At 48.2% G+C, this 21487-nt stretch overlaps 1 protein-coding gene across 2 annotated transcripts in view; it reads right to left on the reverse strand.

Moving 5' to 3' along the window:
- Positions 1–774: 774 nt before the first annotated feature.
- The window catches only part of ZCCHC14 (zinc finger CCHC-type containing 14), a 57456-nt gene continuing 36743 nt past the window's right edge, over positions 775–21487 (reverse strand). The window contains exons 4-13 of one of the 2 annotated variants that reach the window (XM_072819525.1): positions 16273–16344; positions 13432–13541; positions 12608–12702; positions 12471–12525; positions 11285–11564; positions 9252–9343; positions 8461–8588; positions 7469–7609; positions 5915–7384; positions 775–4830 (exon numbers count right to left, since the gene is read on the reverse strand). In XM_072819525.1, the coding sequence (XP_072675626.1) occupies positions 4775–4830; positions 5915–7384; positions 7469–7609; positions 8461–8588; positions 9252–9343; positions 11285–11564; positions 12471–12525; positions 12608–12702; positions 13432–13541; positions 16273–16344 (2499 nt within the window). In that variant the 3' untranslated portion in view covers positions 775–4774. The remainder of the gene's footprint in view (positions 4831–5914; positions 7385–7468; positions 7610–8460; positions 8589–9251; positions 9344–11284; positions 11565–12470; positions 12526–12607; positions 12703–13431; positions 13542–16272; positions 16345–21487) is intronic. The other variant, XM_072819526.1, reaches the window with a different exon arrangement.

The raw sequence follows: 21487 nt of genomic DNA on the forward strand, positions 1-21487 counted from the left end.
GCTGGAACTGTGTGTACATGAGCATTCTCCTATGGGTAGCCACAAGCCTGACAAGACCAAGCGGCCCTGGGGACCTCAGTTGGGAAAAAGGCACCAGGATTCTCCCTCTGGTGTCCGGCACTGCTCATGAGAACATCACAGTCCTGGGTGAGCTTGTGCTCATTAGGCTGCCACCATCCCCAACCCAGAGAGAAGACAGAGCTTTAAATGCCAGGCCATGTTCATGCTACGTGTATCACGTGTTTAGAAATGTTCCAAAGATGGTTCACAGATACCTATTTGTGCCAATCTTGATTTTTATCTTGATTTTTTTATTTTTTATTTATTTTTATTTTTTTTTCAATCTTGATTTTTTTTTTTTATGGAATCTAGAGATGGAACATCTTTAAACCCCAAATCAAGAGATCATGTTTCTGGTCATAGTAAAGATATTTTTTAAAACATGGGAAACTTGATAGGAAATGGATTTAAAACCATGTATCTCTTGTCAAATTGAGAAGGCATGGGACGCCTGGGTGGCTCAGCGGTTTAGTGCCTGCCTTCAGCCCAGGACGTGATCCTGGAGTCCCAGGATCAAGTCCCACGTCGGGCTCCCTGCATGGAGCCTGCTTCTCCCTCTGCCTGTGTCTCTGCCTCTCTCTCTCTCTCATGAATAAATAAATCTTCAAAAAAAAGTTGAGAAGGCAGAAAAGTGACTCCCCTAGTGTGCAGACCCAAGAGTTGCAATTTATTTGAAAAGATGTGTGCTTCATATTCTATGAGACAAAGACATAGTAAAATGAAAGTTTTTTTTAATTTTTATTTTCAGTACATTAAATTTACTCATAAAAACATTCTAAAAATGTACAATTTTTCTTTTTTAACAAAGTATAATAAAACATAAAAACTTCAAAAACAATACTTAACATTTACAATTCAAAATCAAATTAGCAGAATATTAAATATTTACAAAACTATATCTTTTAAAAATATTTATAAAGTTACATGCAATTTTGTAGAATTGACATAAAAGAATGGCTCAAAAATGGGAGAATTTTCCTTCATTCCTAAAAAGAAAATCTGTCCAATATATAAGCTGTGAAGATTCTTGAGTACACAAGGGTCTTCGGTTTCAGTACCAAAGCCTTCATCTTTGTGCATGTAAAAACTTAATGCATGTGAGGGGCTTGTTACAATACCTGGGACTGACTTGACAGAGATGCACTGAGCTCCCCTCCCCCCCAGAACAGTGTAGTAAAATTGACCTTTGGCCTCAACCAGCAAGTATGTGGTTTCCAGAGTGTTGATTAAAGATTTTTTTTTTCATTCAGAACCTAGGGACTTTGCAAATTGAGCCTCCTCAGAGCCCATGGCTTTAAACTGTTACCTGACTCATCCTTTGGGAGTCATCTGCGCTTTGGAAAGGACATCCGCCCCTTTGGGTTCCACAAGCCCATCCTCTGGGAAGGACACGGTTTCCCTTAACATCCTTAAGACTCCATGTATACGCCATCGGTAACCAGTATGTAAAACTAGCAAGGCATCAAATAACCCACCACAGAAGCAGGAAGAGTACAAGATGCTAGGGAGTGAGGACGGGTGCAACCTGATTCCTCCGGGCCAGCACGCTCCAGGGATACTGGAGTGAGCCCAGAGCAAGCCTCCATCAGATCTGGATGGGTCCGATCAGTCGGTGCTCCAACTGGGAGGCGCGGCAGTTGCTGCTGAGGCTGGGCAGCGTTGCTGCTGCTGCGCCGCACCTACACAGTGAACTGCAAACTAGCTACGGTGACTCCTAAATAGTGAATTAAAACACTGAACCTATTAACTACTATATTCACAAGCTGACTCCTGTAATCTTCTAGAGATTATTCTAGATGATGCTGGTTGCTTTTTTTTTAAATACCCAATCGCATACGTGCTTTGAAGAAAATGTTATTTAAGTGCTAGCTCCCATTTCCTCAGTGCTCTTTAGCAATTACGAGTTTTAACATTTAAACACTTTCCAATTTTCAGTATTACCATGACATAAAAATTAGAAAGTAGAAAATTGAGTGCTTGCTTTAAAAAAAAAAAAAAGGATTAAATAGTTGTTTTATCCCAACGTTGTATTCTACTTCAATCTGTACATTCCACTTCCCCCATTCTTGGAGACAAAAAAAGATGGGGAAACTCTGATAATATAACAGACCACACAGAGCAAAGTGGCTGTGCCACACCTACCTGGCTGCTACAGCATTTGGAAACTGAGCCCGTGATTTCTGGAAAATGACTACATAGTTGAAAGGGTCAGTCAGATCCATGTTTCTGAGAAGATGAGGACATCTGAGGAAATGCAAAACGCTCTTCAGCCTTACTGACTTTGGTTGCTTTTGGAGAGAAATTCACCAGAGATTACACTGCCAGCAAATATTCCCAAGTCCAAGTAGTCACTCAGGAAGAGATCTCACCGATCGGCAGCTGGATGCTTTGTGTCCCGTGTGGCTCACATTGACGTTTTACAATTCTCACCTTGGTATGGCCTCACTGGAGACATCACAGCGCACATGCACTTTCAAAGACAAGTGGGAATTTTTCTAAGACCTTTGATGACTGGAACACAGCCGCACAATGTCTGGACTTATTTACCTCAATTTGAATGTCCTACTTTGAATCGAAACTCCTATTTTAATTTTTTGTTGTATGGAACACACTAGCCTCTAATATTTGTCAAAATAGTCATAAGGGTAACAACAGACACTTTCAATCCCCAATACTGACCACTAAAACAAAAACCCTAAATATGATTTTTTTCTTTTATGAGACAGTTTTCAACAATTTCACTGTGTTGAAATAGGATTTATTTAAAATATTTCTTTGTTTAAAAAAAACCAAAAATTTTAAAAGTTTGGCTTTCAGCACATGTCCAGGCCACCGTAACGGCCTTCAGAAATATTAAAATCGTAAACATCAGCGGACACCCCCAAGTCTTCCTTTAACATCATATGACAAGTTCCAGGCTCCTACTCTTTAAGGCAAAGTTGTGTCAGTTCTCGTTATTTTGACATTTTGTTTATAATTAAGAGATCAATGTAACATTCCCCAAAAAAGTTGTTGTAAGCGTCACCATCACTTCAAAACTGTATGTAATACTGTGTACCAGGAAGAGAGAGAAGCATACAGAGGTCTGTCAATTCTGCATTGCATAGAAATGAAACTCTACTAAAATAAAACTCTAAAAAACTCTACTAAAAGCCTTTCATAAAAAAATGTAACAACTCTGCTAGTTTCCCTCCAGCCAGGAAACTGATCATAAAATTTGAAGCCTCACATCACAACGCCTCAAATTCTAGGATACTCTTTTACACCAATCGGGCATGAGGCTGATTGTCCCATTTTAAGAAAGGTCTGAATATTATGATTTTCTTTTCTTTTTTTTAAAATATTCATCTGCAGAATCCCTGGGCAAGGCTTTACCAAATATTTTAATATTGAAGGTTTTAGTGTTTAAAATAACAATATTTGAGCAGAAAATTCCCTTTTAGCTTTAAAGATTTATAAGTCCCTCAATTTCAGACCAAGAAGCTTTCATGGTAATGGGGTGACACAGAGCTGTACGGTGAGGATTTCTTTCCTACTTTGGATAAAACTAGATTCCTGCAGATCTTGTAGCTCTGTCCTGTTGGTGTGGTCTCTGTTTCAGAGTCTTACCACTTTCTATTGTAGTTTTCGGGTCATTTTTAGCAGAACTAACCATTAATACACAGCCTAATACAAAAGAAGTTGACAGGAGAACATTTCAAATCTTTTGCTCATGAATTATAGAACTGTATTGTTGAAATGTCTGTCTCAAGTGTGAATCCGTTAGCAGTAAGCCTTGGGGTCCTTGGGAGATCCGTGTGAGATAAAAGAACTTGCCAACTTTGCCAAGGACGTGGAGCATCCCTCAGAGCCAGCTCACGAAGGCTGTGCGGTCACCATGTCTCTGCAAGAGCTCCGTCGAGGTGGAAAATGACAGGACTTCAAGCTATTGATGGGCCGAGAAGGAAGGGATTCTCTGGGACTTGGACCCTTAGATATTAAGTTGTTGCGAGTAACTATTTCTATTTAATAACATAGTTTAAATTTATTCGCAGAAAAAAAATTAAAAACTTGAGACTGCTACAAGTGTTTTAAGGAGGGAAGGAAATGCTAAAATCTCTGCTGTGTACCAAGTCACATAGCCTGCTGGTGCCAACTCCTTAAAAACGGATGTCTTGCACTGACTGGTCTCAGGGAGTCTGTCTCCCAGAACGGCAGAGATTGACATCAGTGTACATTCTTCTGTAGTGCAATCCTTAAAAAGCCCAGAGAGATTAGTGTCTAACCACTGGAGGAACAAAACAAAACCAAACAACGAAACGAAACAAAGGCAACATGTCCCCTCACCCAGGGTATCAAGAGTCCGTCTGGCGGAACTCCACGTGGAGAACTCCAACCTGCAGTTCTGATTCCGATCTTGCGTAGCTGCCCTGGAATTACATGTGACCTGGTAGAACCGATGACGGCGATGCTCCTCGGGAGACGGAGGTCTCCACATCACAACCGTGGTGGAGACGCCAACCAGGCGAGTCCTGACGTCAAGCTCCAATCTAGGATTTTGGCAATAAAACTGAGTTTGATGCACTCCTACGCTAGGTTTTCTATCCAGTCTAGTAAAGTAAAGCACCTTTGGATTAAAAATAGTAAGCTCAACAGCAACTAGACTTCTCAGTTTTGGATTTAATTTTCCTTCTGTTTCCATGGCTTAATAGTGTTCTGTTGCCAGAGAAAAATGTCAGTCTGTGGAGTCCAGACTTTCTGCTGGAGGGGCATATTTCAACCTAAAAGTACCTATAGAGAGGGAGGAGGAAAGAGATCAAATTTAAATCACCGTGCAATTACTGCCAACAACTGAGCTGTCCCAAGTTCTTTCGAGAGTCACTGGTCAAGAGGTGGGTGCTGGAAATCTGGGCTACCTATTGGACCCACCTCCAGCTCCCCACTCACAGTCCCAGAATTAGACACTACCCATAGATCCACACAGAAGAGGAGTGACCTGGCAGTCCCTGGTCCCATTCTCTCTAGTCTTCGGGCAATCAGCTGGGCCAGGGAGGCCTGACCATCACCATGGGCCGAGGCTCCCAGCTTCAGAAGATATAGCCCCACCTCTGGCCACAGGATGAACACTGCCCACGGTCACCCCCACCTGCCCCCAGAGTTGTCACTAAACGCTCTCCAAGTGACCAAGATGCACAGGTGTGTTTCAGGATCCCAGGTCTGGGGCAACCATCAGAAGTGTACAGAGACCAAGTGACAGACTTTTCAAGGCTGCACAGTGAGTATCCCAGAGCTGGGAGAGACCCTCGGGCCTAGTTTAACCACCTTCCCAGAGCCAACAGCAAGAGCCTGTGTCACCACATCGGATACACACCTGAAGTGGACTAGAGACCAAAGAGCAAGTGGGAAAGGGGCGGGGGCACGTGGCAGTATGGGTGCCATCATACAGCCACACACCTCCAGCCCGGCTACCTAGGGGCAAAGACGACGGGGACAGTCCGACCTACCGGCAGCACCCGCGCTCACATGCCACACCCCTGGCTTTCAGCTGAATGTGGGGTGAGGGTGTCAAGTCACCCCCACATGCGACCAGGGCCACACAACCCCCTCCCCAGCTCACTAGTCCCTGGAACGAGGAGCAGGCTGAAATCAATGGCCAGCGTAGGGACAACGTAACCCTTTGAGGGGCGGGGGGGGGGGCTTTAGAGCCTATCAAGAATTCACGCTTTTCCAACTAGTATTCAAAAAACTGGTTTCTGCTTTAAAAAGATGATTTCCTACTGTTTCCATAAAGAGTAAAGCTCTGTGAGTGTGTCTCCTTGGGGGTGACGCTGCACCACTAACCAGGGCAGCCTGCTCTGTGGCCGCCCACCTTTACCTTGCCGATTGAAGTCCATGGACGGCTGCTTGCAATCCTGAGCGCGGTGCCCGGTGGCCCCACAGTTGTAACACGACAGATTGCCACTCTTCTTGTGGCCGGTGCCATTGCTGCTGCCCACCAGTCCTGGGGCCTGGTACACACCCGCCGCACCTGCCATGAAGCTCTGCATGGGTGGCACGGTGAACGCAGACTGGCCGCCCAGCACGGGCTCGGGAGGCACGCTGCCACCGTAGGGCGAATGCACCACGGGGAAGGCGCCACCACCATACTGCTGGGCACCCACGTAGCCGCTGCCACACACGGGGCTAAAGGGCAGGAAGGGGAAGGGGAACACAGACGGCCCCGAGAACGGGTGCTGGAAGTAGTTGGCATAGCTGACGGTCAGGCCACTCGAGCCACAGCTGCCGCTGCATCCACAGGACGTGCACACGACGCAGCCAGGCGGTGGGGCCGGTGTGGGCTGCTGGGGCGCCGATGGCTGCTGATGGTGGTGGTGGTGGTGGTGGTTCTGGGTGGAGGCAGGAATGTTCCCGGGGGAGCCGCCGCCACCTCCGCCGCCGCTACTGCTGTAGAAACTGCTTTCAGGGGCCGAGGAGAGCGCGGGGCTGGAGCTGGGAGCTGGGCAGCTGGGCACAGTGGCCATGCTGGCGAAGGACGTGGAAGGGTGGCTGCTGGAGGAGGCAGTGTTGCTGTTCGCACAGAAGCTGCCCTGCAGGGGCCCCACGGGCACACTGCTCATCGCAGAGAAGGCAGCTTTGGTGTTGGCGGTGTACAGAGCAGTCCGGGGGTTTATTATTGCAGGGGGCACGCTTATTTGCACGTTATTAGAACAGGGAGTTTGCCCAGAAATGGCAGAGTCCGCGGGGACAGATGAAGACACCAGAAGTTTGATGGGGGGCCGAGCCACGTGGAAGACCGTGCTCGACGTCCCTGCGGCGGCCGTGCTGCTCTCCGCCGCCAGGGCTGACTGCGGGGCCGGCTTCATCACCCGGTCCAGCGCAGACGTGTGTACGACTTTGGCACGGGGACCGAAGGAGACGCTAGGTGACACGGAGCTGCTCTCGGCAAGGGCGGAGAGGACCTGCAGGGGCTGCTGGGGGGTGGGTGCGGGTGCTGCGTCGATCACTGCGTGGCCGAAGTTCTTGTCCACTTTGATGCCGCCTCTTGGTCCCGAGAGTTTACTCCTTTCTTCTAGAGACAGCAGCGAGTGCACGGAAGGCGGGAGGAGCTTCATGTCCGCACCCCCTCTTTCCGACTTGTGCACCGAATTCAGCATCCGGATGGGCGCTAGGTGAGAGGCTGCGGCCATCATCTGGGGGGGCAGGGGGTGGTGGCCCGATGGACTGGAGCCTGCCTCATTCTGCACGGGGAGAACCTGGGCCGTGGGTCTGGCAGAACTGGAAGCAAAATGATTCAGTAGCATGACGGGCTTCTCCTTATCCGAGCCCTCCAAGTGAATCTCCACACCTAGGGATGGAAACAGGGCGGTCAGCACAGCCTCACAGGCCAGGGCAGGAACAGCGCAGTGCTCACCAGGCCGCATGTCCTTACGTCTGTCGTTCTCCTCGGCGCTGTCCGAGCTCTCTTCCCGGCCCTGCACCCCCATCGGGCTGGGCGAAGAGCTGGAGCATTCTGAGGAGCTGCCTTCCCGGGCCGTCTGGTGAGGGGCCTGCTCCACTTCTACCCGCAGCGCTGTGGAAAAGGGGCACCCACGTGGGTTGTGCTGGCCAACACCTCTTTGCGCCCTCCCTGCCCACCTGACCTGGATGCCAGCCCCAGGGAGGGGCAGATGCTGTCACTCCCACTGCAGACGGACAGGACCCAGAGGTTCAGAGAAAGCAAGCTGCCCAAGTCCCCACAGCTGGTCATCAGCAGGTGTGAGCATGGCCAGGCTCTTGGCCAGGTGCCGCCATGCCTCCCTACTCATGCTGGAGAAGGGACAAGGGTCCCTGGCCACCATGGTGTGACAAAGGTCAGCTCCCCACACTGAGAGACACCCCTATTCTACGAGGCTAAGGGATGTAAGACCTCTTATTCAAATAACCACTGAAAAGAGAACACTAGCATGTTTTCCTCCCTGGCTCCGTTACTCTGGTCCTTCAATGCCTTCTGCCCCATCTGTGGAGGCGAAGGCAGGGAACACAGGGGAGTGGCTCCCCAGGCCCCACAACAGGGAGGCTACACTAGGCACACTGGGGAGTTTCAAGATGGGCCTCCAGGGCAAGGACCTACACATGACCTGTCTGCACCTCCTGGGGGAGAGTATATTCATCTGTTTGGGGTACTTCCTTCTCTTCTCATCATGTAGCTTCTGGATCTAATTCTTTTGCCCAAACAACTTCAGGCGAGTCACCGGTCTCCAGCTTCTAATCCAAACGTCCCTTCTGTTTTCTAAGGTAGACATGATAAAAGCTAAACTAATGAGCAATAACTGTAAATTCTAAAAACAGGCAAATGGCCAAAAGTGTGGGTATCGTCTACGGTCTTAACTATTCTCAAAAGGAAGAGCCAGAGATCCATCCAGGCCGCCCGCCCTCACCCACCTGCAGCGTGGGTGCCTCGCACTGTCTGCACAGGCCCGACATGGCTGGTGGGTGGGACTCGGGCCACTCCGCTGCTGGTGACTGGGGGTGGGGCTGCGGGGTTCAGGCACCGTTTTTCTGACTTCTCCCTGTGTGGCAAGAGAGCATGTGAACAAGAGAGCGTTCAGGTCTTCTGCTAAAGAACCTTTTGACATTTCCCAAGCTCTGCTTTAGTGCACAGATTCCATACAAGGGTGACTGCCCCACAAATACCCTCATAGATGGAAAACAATTCATTCTGACTTGTTGGATTCTCTGCAAAGGTCCTTCCCTAGCACACCAAAACCACATCCGTAGATTTGTAAAAGCATTAATGAAGCTTTGCTAAGCAATCAAAGTGATCAATCAATGGCATTCAGCTGTAACTGCTAGCACCTGTTCCGTGTCGAGGCGCTTTCAAGCAAACATGCCAGAGCAACCCGCTGGCTGAACACAGGCCCACCTCAGAATATCCATAGGCCCCAACTGACCACTGGGCTACTTACAACCAGCACAGTTACTAAGAAAGGGAAGATTCCACACCTCCTCACCTTCCCTTTTTAAATACAGCCCCCACACCCACTGCCTCTAGCTAACAGCCTCTGCTCAATAAACTTCTGTCTCCTTTGTTCTGCCTCAGGAGAATTCTTTTGCCTCCCAGGGCACCCGATTGTCACCCCACATTCAGAGGTCCCTATCCAGTCCAAGACACCCCATTTAGATACCACATTCAGTATATTAGGAACAAAAAGGAACCGATGTTTCACACTTACTTCTCCAGCTCCAGCTGAGTCTTGAGTTTTTTCTTTGCTCCCATTGTGAGGGATTCAAATTTATTTAGATCTTCCTCAGTAAGGCTCAGAAACTTCCACAGAAGAAACACATTACAGAGTTATTGAGAATCAATTAAGACTCAGAAAACAAAGAACTTGGAGTATCATTTAATAAATGTATCCTACCATTAGGACATGCAAACAGATCAAACCTAACTGGATAATAAAAGGCAAATAAAAAGCTTGGAAACACCAAAATAGCTCGTTGCTAAATGATGTCATGTCCCTTGTTCAAAATATGAAATGTTCACTTTGCATAGAAGGCTCACAGACCATGTCCACTGGGCCTTCCCCACAGCCAGAGAAGATGGGGGACCTGCAAGGTCTGCACTATGGGGCAGGCAACTGAAGAATATGTCTTTAGTTTCCACTTCTAGAGAGACTGGATCTGTTCAAGTGTTCCCTCCTATCCATGGAAGTGTCTGAGGGATCCACCTCCTTGGATACAAGCCATTTATCCTCCTGCAGACAGGAGAACTCTTAACAGCTCTTTTTTCTCAAAATTCACTGTCATTTTAGGGGCAAAGCAACTTTGTTGAGAAGCAAGTGTTCCAGAAAAGATGATGCCATCTGAATTAAATGGCTAACTAACTGGTGGCTTTATACTGAGCAGGCACAACACGCTGGTTCTCACAACAGTCTATAATGCGATTTGTGATTTTTATGGCTAAAATTCAACTCCTACATTATGTTGAAACTTTTTAAATTGACCATGAGACAAGGTTGGCAAAATCTGTGGTTTTTAGGATTTATGTATCCTAAGCCAAGAATATTACAAATATACTTAAAAGCTGTTTATTTTTTTATTTTTAATTTTTTTTGTACTCAAAGCTTGATTTCTAGGTTCACTTGCAGATTTTTGGACAAATGAGATTTTTTACATAGATAAAAGTGCCAAGTGATTGTATCCAGCAGGGGGCATCAGAGCTCAAACACGGCCATGGGTCAAATTTAGTTTTTCTCAGTGATGCCACTAGTTCAGAAATTTCAAATTTTAACAACGAAAAAATGCTCATCAGAACTCTCTGTTGTAAAAAATAATTTTCAAGGCTCCTTGGCTCAGTTGGTTAAGCGTCCCGACTCTTGACTTCAAGCTCTGGCTGCGATCTCAAAGTCCTGAGATCAGCCATTTCACAGGCTCTGTGCTCATTTTGCAGTCTGTTTGAGATTCTCTCCCTCTCCCTCCGCTCCTCCCCTCACCCCTCCCTTTCTCTTAAAAAAAATTTCTATGTAGGATTGCTTGAAAGACATAAAATTCATCTATTCTTTTCAGCTGTATGACCCTCAATCGAGCCAGATCATCAGCAGGCTATTTCCTCGGATCCAAGTATCTGGGCACCTTGTAAAACAGGCCCTTAGGCACTGACCTCCTGCGTGTGCACAGCCTAAGCTGAAGGGCATCTAACAAAGGGGGCGTGCACACCCCAATTCACCGTTTTTACTGAAATGGCTGCTGGAGATACAATGTCCTTTGTATCACACAGTGTATCTAACACATGAAGACCCCAAACTATCTTTATTTTTTTTTAATTTTTTTTTTAATTTTTATTTATTTGTGATAGTCACAGAGAGAGAGAGAATGAGGCAGAGACACAGGCAGAGGGAGAAGCAGGCTCCATGCACCGGGAGCCCGACGTGGGATTCGATCCCGGGTCTCCAGGATCGCGCCCTGGGCCAAAGGCAGGCACCAAACCGCTGCGCCACCCAGGGATCCCCCCTCAAACTATCTTTAAAAAAAAAAAAAAGTTTGTTCATAACTGTGTTCCAGTTTTTGCTTCGGCTGCAGGGAGCCTTCAAATCCAAATGCACTGCCACTCCTCCTCTGGTGTGTGTGGGACTTAGGGCATATACATACAGGTGTCAGATACCAGGCTGTGTGATTTCCACATCATGGACAGTCTAGACACCCAACTCAAGCCCACGAGGAATGAGAGCAGAGGAAGACTGTGTCACCTGCCCAGTCATCCACATACCTTCTCCATTGTGAGCTGTTTGAAGACTGGGTAGTACTTGTGCAAGCGCAGTTTCCTAAGCCAGTCTAAGATCCCATTCTGCTCCTGGGTCTGAGGGGTCTGCAGACTGGAGGGCATCAGGATGGCAGGCGAGGTGTCCATCTGGGCCCGGTAGGCCAGTGCTGAGCCTGTACCCCCTGTGTGGGAGCAGTGGGGCAAGGTGGCTGCACTGGCCGAGTGCTGCATGTGGTGCTGGGCGCCGCTCTGAGAGGATGGGATGCCAGCCACACCACACACAGGCCTGTGGGGATAGCAGACAGGTGGTTTTCACAAGACTGCAGCCTCCACCACAACTGGGTGGGAAGCGTGCAGTAGCCAGCTCTCAGGTGCTGGATGGCATCAGAGGCCATGCCTACTGTCAGCACCAAAGCCCTTTCCTGCTGCTGTGCCTCTGTGATGCCACCCCCCTGAAGGTGTCTGTAGGCATGCTTCAGAGTATGCACATCTGTGTGTGTGTGTGCATGCGTGCGTCACCGACTCCTGGCTGAGCGGCCTAGTTTGTTACTCTATCATAGCATGATACTGAAAATCTTAAATTAAAACGGACTCCTTAAATCTTTTATTTGAATGGACTTTTTTTGAAAGGGAGTCTTGGTAGCAGGCAGGAATGCTCAGCATTCTGCTTTCTGCCCTGCCCCTTCCACCCAAGACTATAAACCCAGAAAGTCAGCACTTTCAAAGACCTCGTGACCTGACTGCATCTTCACATAACTATATGCGTGTGTGTCACTGTCCATGATACTGACCCATTTTAATGACAGCCTGTTTGCCACCCGAGCACTGCTATAATCACTGTCAACTCGAGGCTGACAGAGAACTCTTGGAGCAGTGCCTCTGCCACCTCATGGGCAGTCGTTCCCTGGGAGCTCGTAAAAATGAATATTCTCTGAAATTCTAGGATGCACAGGGCCCAGAAACTGGCACTTGCAGTAACAATCCTTAGGAATTACAAGTGCAATGGCTCAGAGAACCACTTCTCTTTTTACATGGAGAAATCATAAACTGGAGTATCTCTACCCAGTTCCCCTCACAATATTATTCAAGACTAAAACCAAAAATGACTTTGCTCTACAAACAATTATTTACACACAGTCAGAAGTAAGCTCTATGCTGATCTGAAACACACTGCTTACACAGGACGCCTCACCTTCCAGACACGCCCATCATGGTACCCACTTTAGAGAGGGAGGGGGTGCCAGGACCTGTAAGTTAAGATAGATGTCATAAAGTTTACACATAATAAAGATGTTTCTATCTTTATGTAATTACATTTCATAAACTCACTTGGACTTTGAAGCTGTTGGGTGGGAGATGAAGTGCTGAAAAATCTCTTAACGTGGTCATTTTTTAATAAGTGAGAAGGTAATGAGGCCAAATACCTACAAATTAAACAATGCAGGTTTATCAGCATTAAAATGGTTATTACCAAAAACTAATGGGGAGAGAAATTGTAATTTTCTGTTAAGAGAAATACAAGAGAGAAAAAAGTAAACAGAAGTGCCACAACCTATGTTCTCCCTGCCTCAATTCGACTCCTGTGTGAGTCCTTTCGTTCCCCTGAGCCCCTTTCCCCACACCCATCGCATCTCACAGTGGGAGGTGGGCAGCAGGCTGGCACAAGAGCCGCGCCCGCTGTGCTGCCTCTAGTTGCTGGTGCTGGGATGCTGGGCCCGGGCAGCAGGCCTGCCCCGTCAGCCATGGACTCGGCTGGGAGACACCAGCTTTTGGGACTTTATTGGGTCCTAGTCCCCTCCTGCAAATCTCAACTTCCCACTATGGGACAGAAACAATACTTGGATTTTATTTTGTCAGAATGTCAAAATCACATTAAGTGGTGGCATGTACCGTGAAACTCCTTTACTCACATCCTCAAAATCATGCCTACGTTACTAGCTCCACCAAATTCTCCGTAACAGATGAAAATCCCCAGGGACAGACAGAGACCCGGACCTCTGGGAGCAGCATGTGCCCTCATAGCTGCTGGGATGACCAGGCAGCCCAGGTGTGCACCCGCCCCACTCTGGCTATGTCCCACATCGCCAACGGGTGGGCCCATGGGCCCACTGCCAGAACTGCATCCTTGGCCCGCAGGTGCAGGATAGCATTACCTCAGGTCTGCTTCCAGATCCATGTGATTTCGCTCTACGTAAAAGGAATCTGGGCCAGCTAAGCAAGGAATGAACTTCTCCAGATTTTCTTCAGGGTACAGCTGGGGTAACTGAAAGAGATGGAAAAGCATCGGACGTCTGTCAAAATTCACCTGACACTGGCCTCCCCCAGTTGAGAAGTGGGAGGGTACTAGATGCTGACACCTGCAGGACACTATGACCCACCCTGCTCTCAGCTCCTTGGGGTTCTACTTCCACTTAGGATGTGGAAAGCCACAAAAGAACATTGCTCCCACCCATAGCATCGGTAAAAACCTCGATAACCTACACGATCGTACCTTCCATGAGCCCATCAGGAATTCATTTGCAAGGTCACCAAGTGAACTGAATTTCAAGAGGGACCTGTCCCTCCAAGGAGAGACAAGACACACAACCCGTCTCTGTTGCAGCAGAACACGAGGAAGAGGTGGCCGCCATGCCAGCAGCCAGAAGAGGTCAGAAGATGGACACTTCCCACGGGCTGAGTGTGGGCCACACAGTGGTCAGCCAAGAGCCCAGACACAAGGGGGAGTGTCCTCCCTTCCCAAGCTTGCTTCCAAAGGAGACTGGAGAGAGCCTCCAAGGCAGCGGTGGTGTGGGCTGGCTGCCCCTGGGGGCCTGGCAGGAACTTCTATGCCTTCCCCTGGAGCTTTCTCTAAATCTGAGGCAAAATCCTTAAGCCTCTGGGGGAGGGACAAGACAGCTCCTGCTCCCAGAGCCCAAGCAGACCCTCTGTTTCTGGGGATGAAGCAGAAGCACTACTTTTCTGCCTCTGCGGGAGGGGAGGGAGTCCTCCTTGCACCAGGCCATGGGCAAAGATGCCCTGCTCCCAGGAGAAAGGACAAGCACACCCCTCTGGCCCTGAAGAAAGGGCAAAAGCCTCACGGGCTGAGGATATGCTCCACCAGTACAAAGAGGAGGTCAGCGGTTGCTGGGGAAGAGAGGGGCGGGGATGCCGGGGAAGCCCCCAAAGACCCTGTGCCTGGGACTGGGCTGGACCAGGAGGATGGAGAACACTTCACCCCCAGAAGTCTGTCATCAGGCTGTTAAAACAAGCAACCGTAATCTCCCTGGGGCTGAGGAGGGTGCTCAGCAGAGCAGGGACAGCCCCTCCAGGCCATGGGCATCCAGGACTGCTGAGGGCCAAGGGTGAAGCCAGACCCCTGACAGAACTTCTGACACTGCAGGCCCCTCTCCCGGGGCTCAAGGTATCAGCTGCCCTCCCCCAGAGGAACCTGAAGCCCGCGGGATAGCAGCAACAAAACCCAAACCCGGCCCAACTCCTAATTAGGTCAAATCGAGGACCCCACCGAGGGCTTGAGAGAAGCAGCAACATGCCCATTTCCAAGCAGACATACTGCTTCCTTCAGTCTCCTACATTTTTTAAACATGATGTTTAATACTCAATAAAAAATTACAAGACATAGAAAAAAAAAAAAGAATGAATGAAACCTGTTATCAAGATAATCATCAGAGCGAGACTCAGAGATAACTGGAGGTTGGAACTATGAGATAGGGATTATAAAACAACTAGGTTTAACATAAAGATTGAGAAAAAACAGACAACATGCATGAACAAATGGGAAATCTCAGCAGAGAGAAGGAAACTTTATTAAAAGTCATGTCAAGATGGAAAAGCCAGGAACAATAGGAAACCACGGTCCCAGAGATGAACTCAGCACATAAACCAGGCTCAGCGGCAGTCTGGGCAGAGCTGCAGACTGAACATCAGGGAGCCTGAAAACAGGACAACAGAAATCGTCCGACTCAAACGCACAGCAAGAGGAGCAAGAAAACAGAAGGCGCCCCCAAGAGCTATGGATGATGTCAAAGGTCCAGGTGCATGGAGTTCAAGTCCCGGGGCAAGAGAGAGACAGGGCAGAAGAAATATCTGAAGAGATAACAGGGAAGAATTCTCCAAAATTAACAGGAGACGACAAACCAGATGTCCAGGAAGGTCAGAGAACCCACAGCCAGGCGAACATGAAGCACTCTCAGCACCCAGTGGGGTCAGAATTCCTGCCAGCATCAGTGCAGTCCAGAGCAACAGATGTTCTTGGCACGCAGGAGAGGAAATGTAGCGCTCTCAGGGTTACAGAGGAAAACGTGAATCCCAAGGGGAATCAGTAACCCCGGAAAGCCTGGCTTACAGGCCAACAGGAGAAGCATGAGCAAACAAATATGATCCATCCCCTGGATTTCCCCCTATAGGATTACAGCCTTGGTTTTATAGTGAAAACCTCAGACTCATTTTGGAGACACTTTAGCTCTGTCAGTTCATGAAACAAAGGGGATGAATTAAGATGCACCACTTTGTCACAGCTACGGCCCGGGCCAGTGGACTAGAAACACATACTGACTGTGGAGGTGGGTACGTACGTATGTATGTATGTATGTATGTATGTATGTATGTATGTGTGGACACACGTCTATGTAGGGAAAGTGGTTATTTATCTAGTAGTGGGACCTTCTGTTTGGATGACATTTGTTTAAGCCAGCAGAAAAGGACCAGGAAGCCCTGCAGATATGACAGACCAAGCTGGGACCATGTGGACTCTCCCTCAGTCTCCGCTGCAGAGTAACCAAAGCAGACACCCCTCCGCCGCGTGCGCAGGCCACAGCGTCCTGCCTCTTCTCGTTCTCAACAACTGCAAGCAGCGCAGATCAGGGTGTCGAGGACCATGCTTTCACGGCCATGCACGAGCTACTTGCTCTGCCAGCTGAAGGAAGCAATCCACTGGGATCACTCTGCAATATTATTGAGAGCCTTTTCATTCTTGTAAGAGCCCTTAATCACCTTACCTTTGAAATAAATTCAGTCACTTCAGAGGAAGATTTGGTTACTGATGTTACTGAAGAATCAGACCACAAGACCTTAAAAACAAACAAACAAACAAACCTTAAAAACAGACGCCACGTACGCCCCTCACAGCACACCTGCCCAGGTGCCGTGAGCATGCTGAGCCCTGAGTGTGGTGCGCCTTCTGAATGGGGTGGTTCCACATCCCTTGACTCGTGAGAGAAAAGTTCACACAAATCAGGTCCTTTAAGGCTTAACTTCCTGTTTTGTGCAATTATTCAAATATCCCCAAATTATTCAAGCATGGAGTCTGAGGCTTGCTCCACCACATTGTAAGCAGTCACTGACAATCACGATTGCTTATGTGTGCCAGCGCACACCATCCTCCAGGGGACCTCCTCTCAGGTGAACATGAGACAAGAGCCCCCGCCCTCGGGCACCTGACACAACGGGGGTAGGGCAGTCAGCAGCAGGGGAACAGCAAGGGTGCAGACAGTTTTAGGAGAAAGCAGTCAGAAAGGGCTCTCTGCAAGCAGCTCCACAGCACCAGGGGCGCCGGACACCCGAGCACACAGCCAGTGTATCCTCGCTGCAGGTGGCAGGCAGGCAGGCAGCCTTATTTCATCACCGTGTCCCAGCCAGTCCCCCTTGATGGACAGCAGGTGCTCCGGGGGGAAGTCTCCTTCCTCATCTTTCCAGTGCTCCTCCAGTGTTTCCTGATCACACCAGGACACTGAGGACTCAGACACGGGAGCAGGGCAGGAGCTGGGCTGGGAAGCAGGGGCGAGGTGGGAGGGCTATAAGAAAGGTGAGGTTGTGAAGCGGGAACTTTGCTCTCAGATCCAGAAGCTACCGGTTTCAAATCAGGAAGTAAAATGACCAAAAAAGACAGCATTATATTTGCAGCAATGGAGCAAATGGAGCATGGTGCTTGGGAAGACCCCTCTGCTCCCGCCACCCGTCTGCACCTTCTGAGAGGCAACCCACCATGGTCGCACACGGACCTCGTGTCCCCTCCTCTGCTGAAACCCACACGAACTCCGTCCCCACAGCTGCCGCAGCATGAAACCACCGCGAAGATGGCTGTCTCCTAGAGCAACCAGGACATACGAGCCAACTGAGGAAAGGGGCTCCTCCTTCCCTCTGATCTTGGGGCTCCCGGTACCAGGCCTCACCCATGGCAGGCGCTGGCACTCCTTGAATGAATGTGCCTTGCCGCCCAAAGGGACCTGCACCAGATACGGACCCCAACCTGCCTGTCAGAGACAAATCTCACAACAGCTTTGAACACAAGTCCAGGCAAGCTGCTACTCAATGAAATACCAGCACCATCTATGGCCAAAATCAGAAACTTTCTGGTCCTTAGATGTTGGACCCAAAGCATTGCTGACATTTTGCATTTGTCAAAGTACAATACATGGTGGAGGATTTCTCTTTTCCTTATGACGCATACAGCAGGAATAAGAACCTGATTCCAGCTGGAGTCCTTCTCTTTCTGTCCACATTCACATGGCATGAATGCTCTTCAACCCCACAAAAAATGAAATCCAACGCCCAAGCAACAAGTGCAGCACAGACAAATCATGTTATGTTGAAACAGACAATCTGTTTCCCCAACAATGATGTGCTTTAAACAGGCACAATTACTACTGTAGGCTGTCAGCTCCTGAGCTGTTTGACACTTTTACTTCTAAACGAAGCTGATACCTCAGTCTAAGGCAGGCAGAACTAAGGGCTCACTTCTGGGCTGACCTGAGCACCCCCATGCTCTGTAGCTGATGCAGGCTTCACAATCACCCTAGGTCTCACCAGCCAGGCCATGTCCCTGCACCAGAAGAGGGGCATGGACACAGAACAGCCTCATGGCATGCCACATGTTACACACACATTCCGTCAAATCTGAGGTGGCACCAACTGAAGCTACCCCATCATCTTACGTACCACCAGGAAAAGAGTTGCCAAATAAATTATGATGTCACTTGGACCTGTATCACTTTGCATAGCAAAGAGCTATGCAGCCCAAGACAGACCATAAAATACCCTAAGCTTATGCCAAAAGCAAAACATGCACAAACCAGATACTTAGGACTACATCACACTACATCTCAGCTCCATCCCCAATGTCCTTGAGTCACACACAGCACTCTGGATGGAGCGCATGGAGCAGTGAGCCAGAGGCCTGGCCCATGGCTCGTGCTACGCCGCAGATGTGAGTGGGCGGCCCAGCACCAGAACATCTAGCATGGAGCCTTCAAGAGCTCAAGGCAGCCAGGTGGAAACACAGACCACGTATGGAAAAGAAAACGGTATTAAAAAACTAAAAACTATCATTAATATTCTCCGTGATCTAAGAGAAGAAAAGCATAGCCAAGAACAGGACGCCATGAAAAAAGAATCATCAGAGAACAAGCATTCTTTAAAATTAAAAACAGGACAGGAGTGAAAAATCCCACTGATGAAGAGGGGAGATGAAGCAGTCCTCCATAAAGTTTAGATCAAAATACCAAAGGGAAAGGAAACAGAAAAAAATAAAACAAAGGACCAGTCATGAGGTCCAACAGGCAGACAGCAGGAGTTCCAAAGCAAGGAAATAGAGAAAAACAGAGCAGAGGACACTAAAAGGGAGGAATTAGGACGAGGCCCTCAAATTACAGACGTGTGCTTTCAGTTTAAAAAGGCCCACCAAGTCCCAGCACAATGATGAAAATAGACCCACAGCCAAGCACGGGTGAGGGGTGTGCAGACACCCAGGACTGAGGAAAAACCTTAAAAAATGCCGGAGCTCAGGATCAGGAGGTGGTAAGTTAGCAGCGCTCTCTGATTCCTGAGAAAGAGTGATGCCCAGCCTCCACCTGTGTTCTCAGTCACATGTTGGGGGGTGGGGGGGGGCATTTCCAGACACCTCCCGGGTGCCCTTTCTAAGAAGTTATCAGACAGAGAAGGACATAAGAACAGGAGGTAGCGCTTGCAAGGAGGGAGGGGGCCCCGGGCACGCGGGAATAAACGGGGAGAGCTTGGCCCATCGAGGGCCATCAGGTCCACGTGGGCGCAGAACCACAGCTCTGAGATGGAACAAACAATGCTGGGCATGTCTGAGCACAATGGGGGGGGGGGACTTTCAGGGTGAAATCATTTCGAAGCACTTTCCCTGAGTAAAAACACACCAGCAAACAAAAAGAGACTACCCTAGGGAAAGCCCTCAGCATGCCCCATGTGGCTCCTGGATCAGCACCCGTCATGCTGTTGCACTAATGCCACAGAACCACTGAGACAGACGTCAAAACAAACCGTTCCCCACTGCTCCTGGCATGTTCACAGAATTACTGGGCTCTAAAGTCTGCACAAATCACTTATGAAAAAAACTAAAAAAAAAAAAAAAGTTGTCAAGACTCCTCCTTGCTAACAGCAATAACATATTCAAAGCAGTTCAGATTATCTTGAAATGTAAAAATAAAACTTTCAAGGAAAAGATTTAGCACTAAAGTAAATGTAATACCTGGGTTAAGAAAGAACCACAGCTTTTTCTAAGCCACTAAAATTCTACAGTCTAGGGGGTGCTTCAAGGGTTCGGGTCATCTTCTGCTGTTTTCTCTATCCTTCACTTTTAACAAAAAAAAAAAAAAAAATCTTTTTGTTAAAAAAAAGTTTTAGTTATTGCAGTTTCTCAATGGTGAGTCTGGAAAAACAAGTAAAATCCAGACACTTCGTGTGTATGTAGTTACATGCTGATGTTACATTTGCAGTCGCTTGCTTCCTGCACACCAATCTGATCCCCTCGGTAGCCAGTGAGGAGCAGCCATGACTCCAGCAAAAACATGATCAGCCCCATGGAAAAGAACAGGAAGTGCAGGCTCCTATTTGCAGTACATGTTTACATACTGAAAGCATCTCAATCCAGCTACATAGGCCTTCCTATAAAAGAAGCCTTTCATTTGTATCCTGGAAAATACCGATCCACAAAGAGTGAAGCTAGAGACAAACAGGACTGAGGAAACAGTGGGCAGAGTCCACAGATCCTCCGGAGCCAGGGAGGCTGGCAGGAGAGCCTTCTCTGTGGCCAGCATGGCCGTCCCATCAAATCCCAGGAAGCAGTTTGACGGCTCTGGTCCCTGATGGGTAGCTGTTAACTTCCACATAAAAAAGACCCCTTACTTAAAGGGCAATTAATTTAAGCTTCATTATTTAGAGTTCTGTGGACAAAAGGGGAGGTTTAATCCTCAGGTGACTTTCCTTTTCTTTTTTTTTTTTTAAAGCTTTACTGAGTTGTAATGGGCGGTAAGCTGCGCCTATATAAAGGGCATGATGTGAGAAGTCTGGGCATATGTGCATGTTCAGGATACTATACCACCCCCAAGAGTTTCTTCCTCCTCTCCCCAAGAAGCCACTCTGTGGCTTCTGTCACTGTAGACAGTTGGCATTTCTTACAATTTCATGTAAACAGGCTTGTATCGTATCTACTCTTTGGCAGAGGTTTTTTTTTTTTCTACGTTTTTTTTCTAAACTCAAGGACTTGAATTTTCTCCACATGCTAGTATGAGAACAGTTCAGTCCTTTCCACTCTGGCCGGTGTTCCACGGTGTTTACGGTACCATGTGTGTCTCTCCATTCTCCTCTGGACAGACATTTAGAGGTTGTGGTACATATAAGCCATATATTTCTTACATAAATTTTGAGCGTTCACGTAAATATTTGTGTGAACAAATGTTTTCATTTCCCATGGATTAATACGTGGGAGAGAACTGATGGGTCATACTTTAGAGAAAAGTTTAAGCTTTTGTAAAACTGCCAGACGGCCTTGCAAAGAGGCTGTAGCGCTGAGCATACACACCCCATGTGCGCGCACCCTTGCCAGCAGCTGGCCTGCTCAGGGTCTCCAGGTGCGGCCATCCTGCGGCCACACAGCACCACTTCCCTGTGGCTCTACCTGCCATTCTCCTAATGACTAGTGAGGCCAAACATCTGCTCACATGGGATATTGGCCCTCTTAACTCTTTTCTCTGCTAAAGTGTTTCAAATCTTGGGCTCGCTTCTTAATGGTTTTTTTTTTATTGCTGAGTGTTGAGAGTTCTTTGTATATTTTGAATGAAAACTGTTTATCAAATATGCATTTCCTAATCTGCATCCTGTCCTCCCATCTCCTCAGGGTACTTTCGAGGAGAAGTTCAACCCTCTGATTACGTCTCACATACTCACTTTTTCTTTTAAAGATCATGTTCT

This window comes from Canis lupus, chromosome 3 (assembly GCF_048164855.1).
Source record: "Canis lupus baileyi chromosome 3, mCanLup2.hap1, whole genome shotgun sequence".
NCBI lineage: Eukaryota > Metazoa > Chordata > Mammalia > Carnivora > Canidae > Canis > Canis lupus.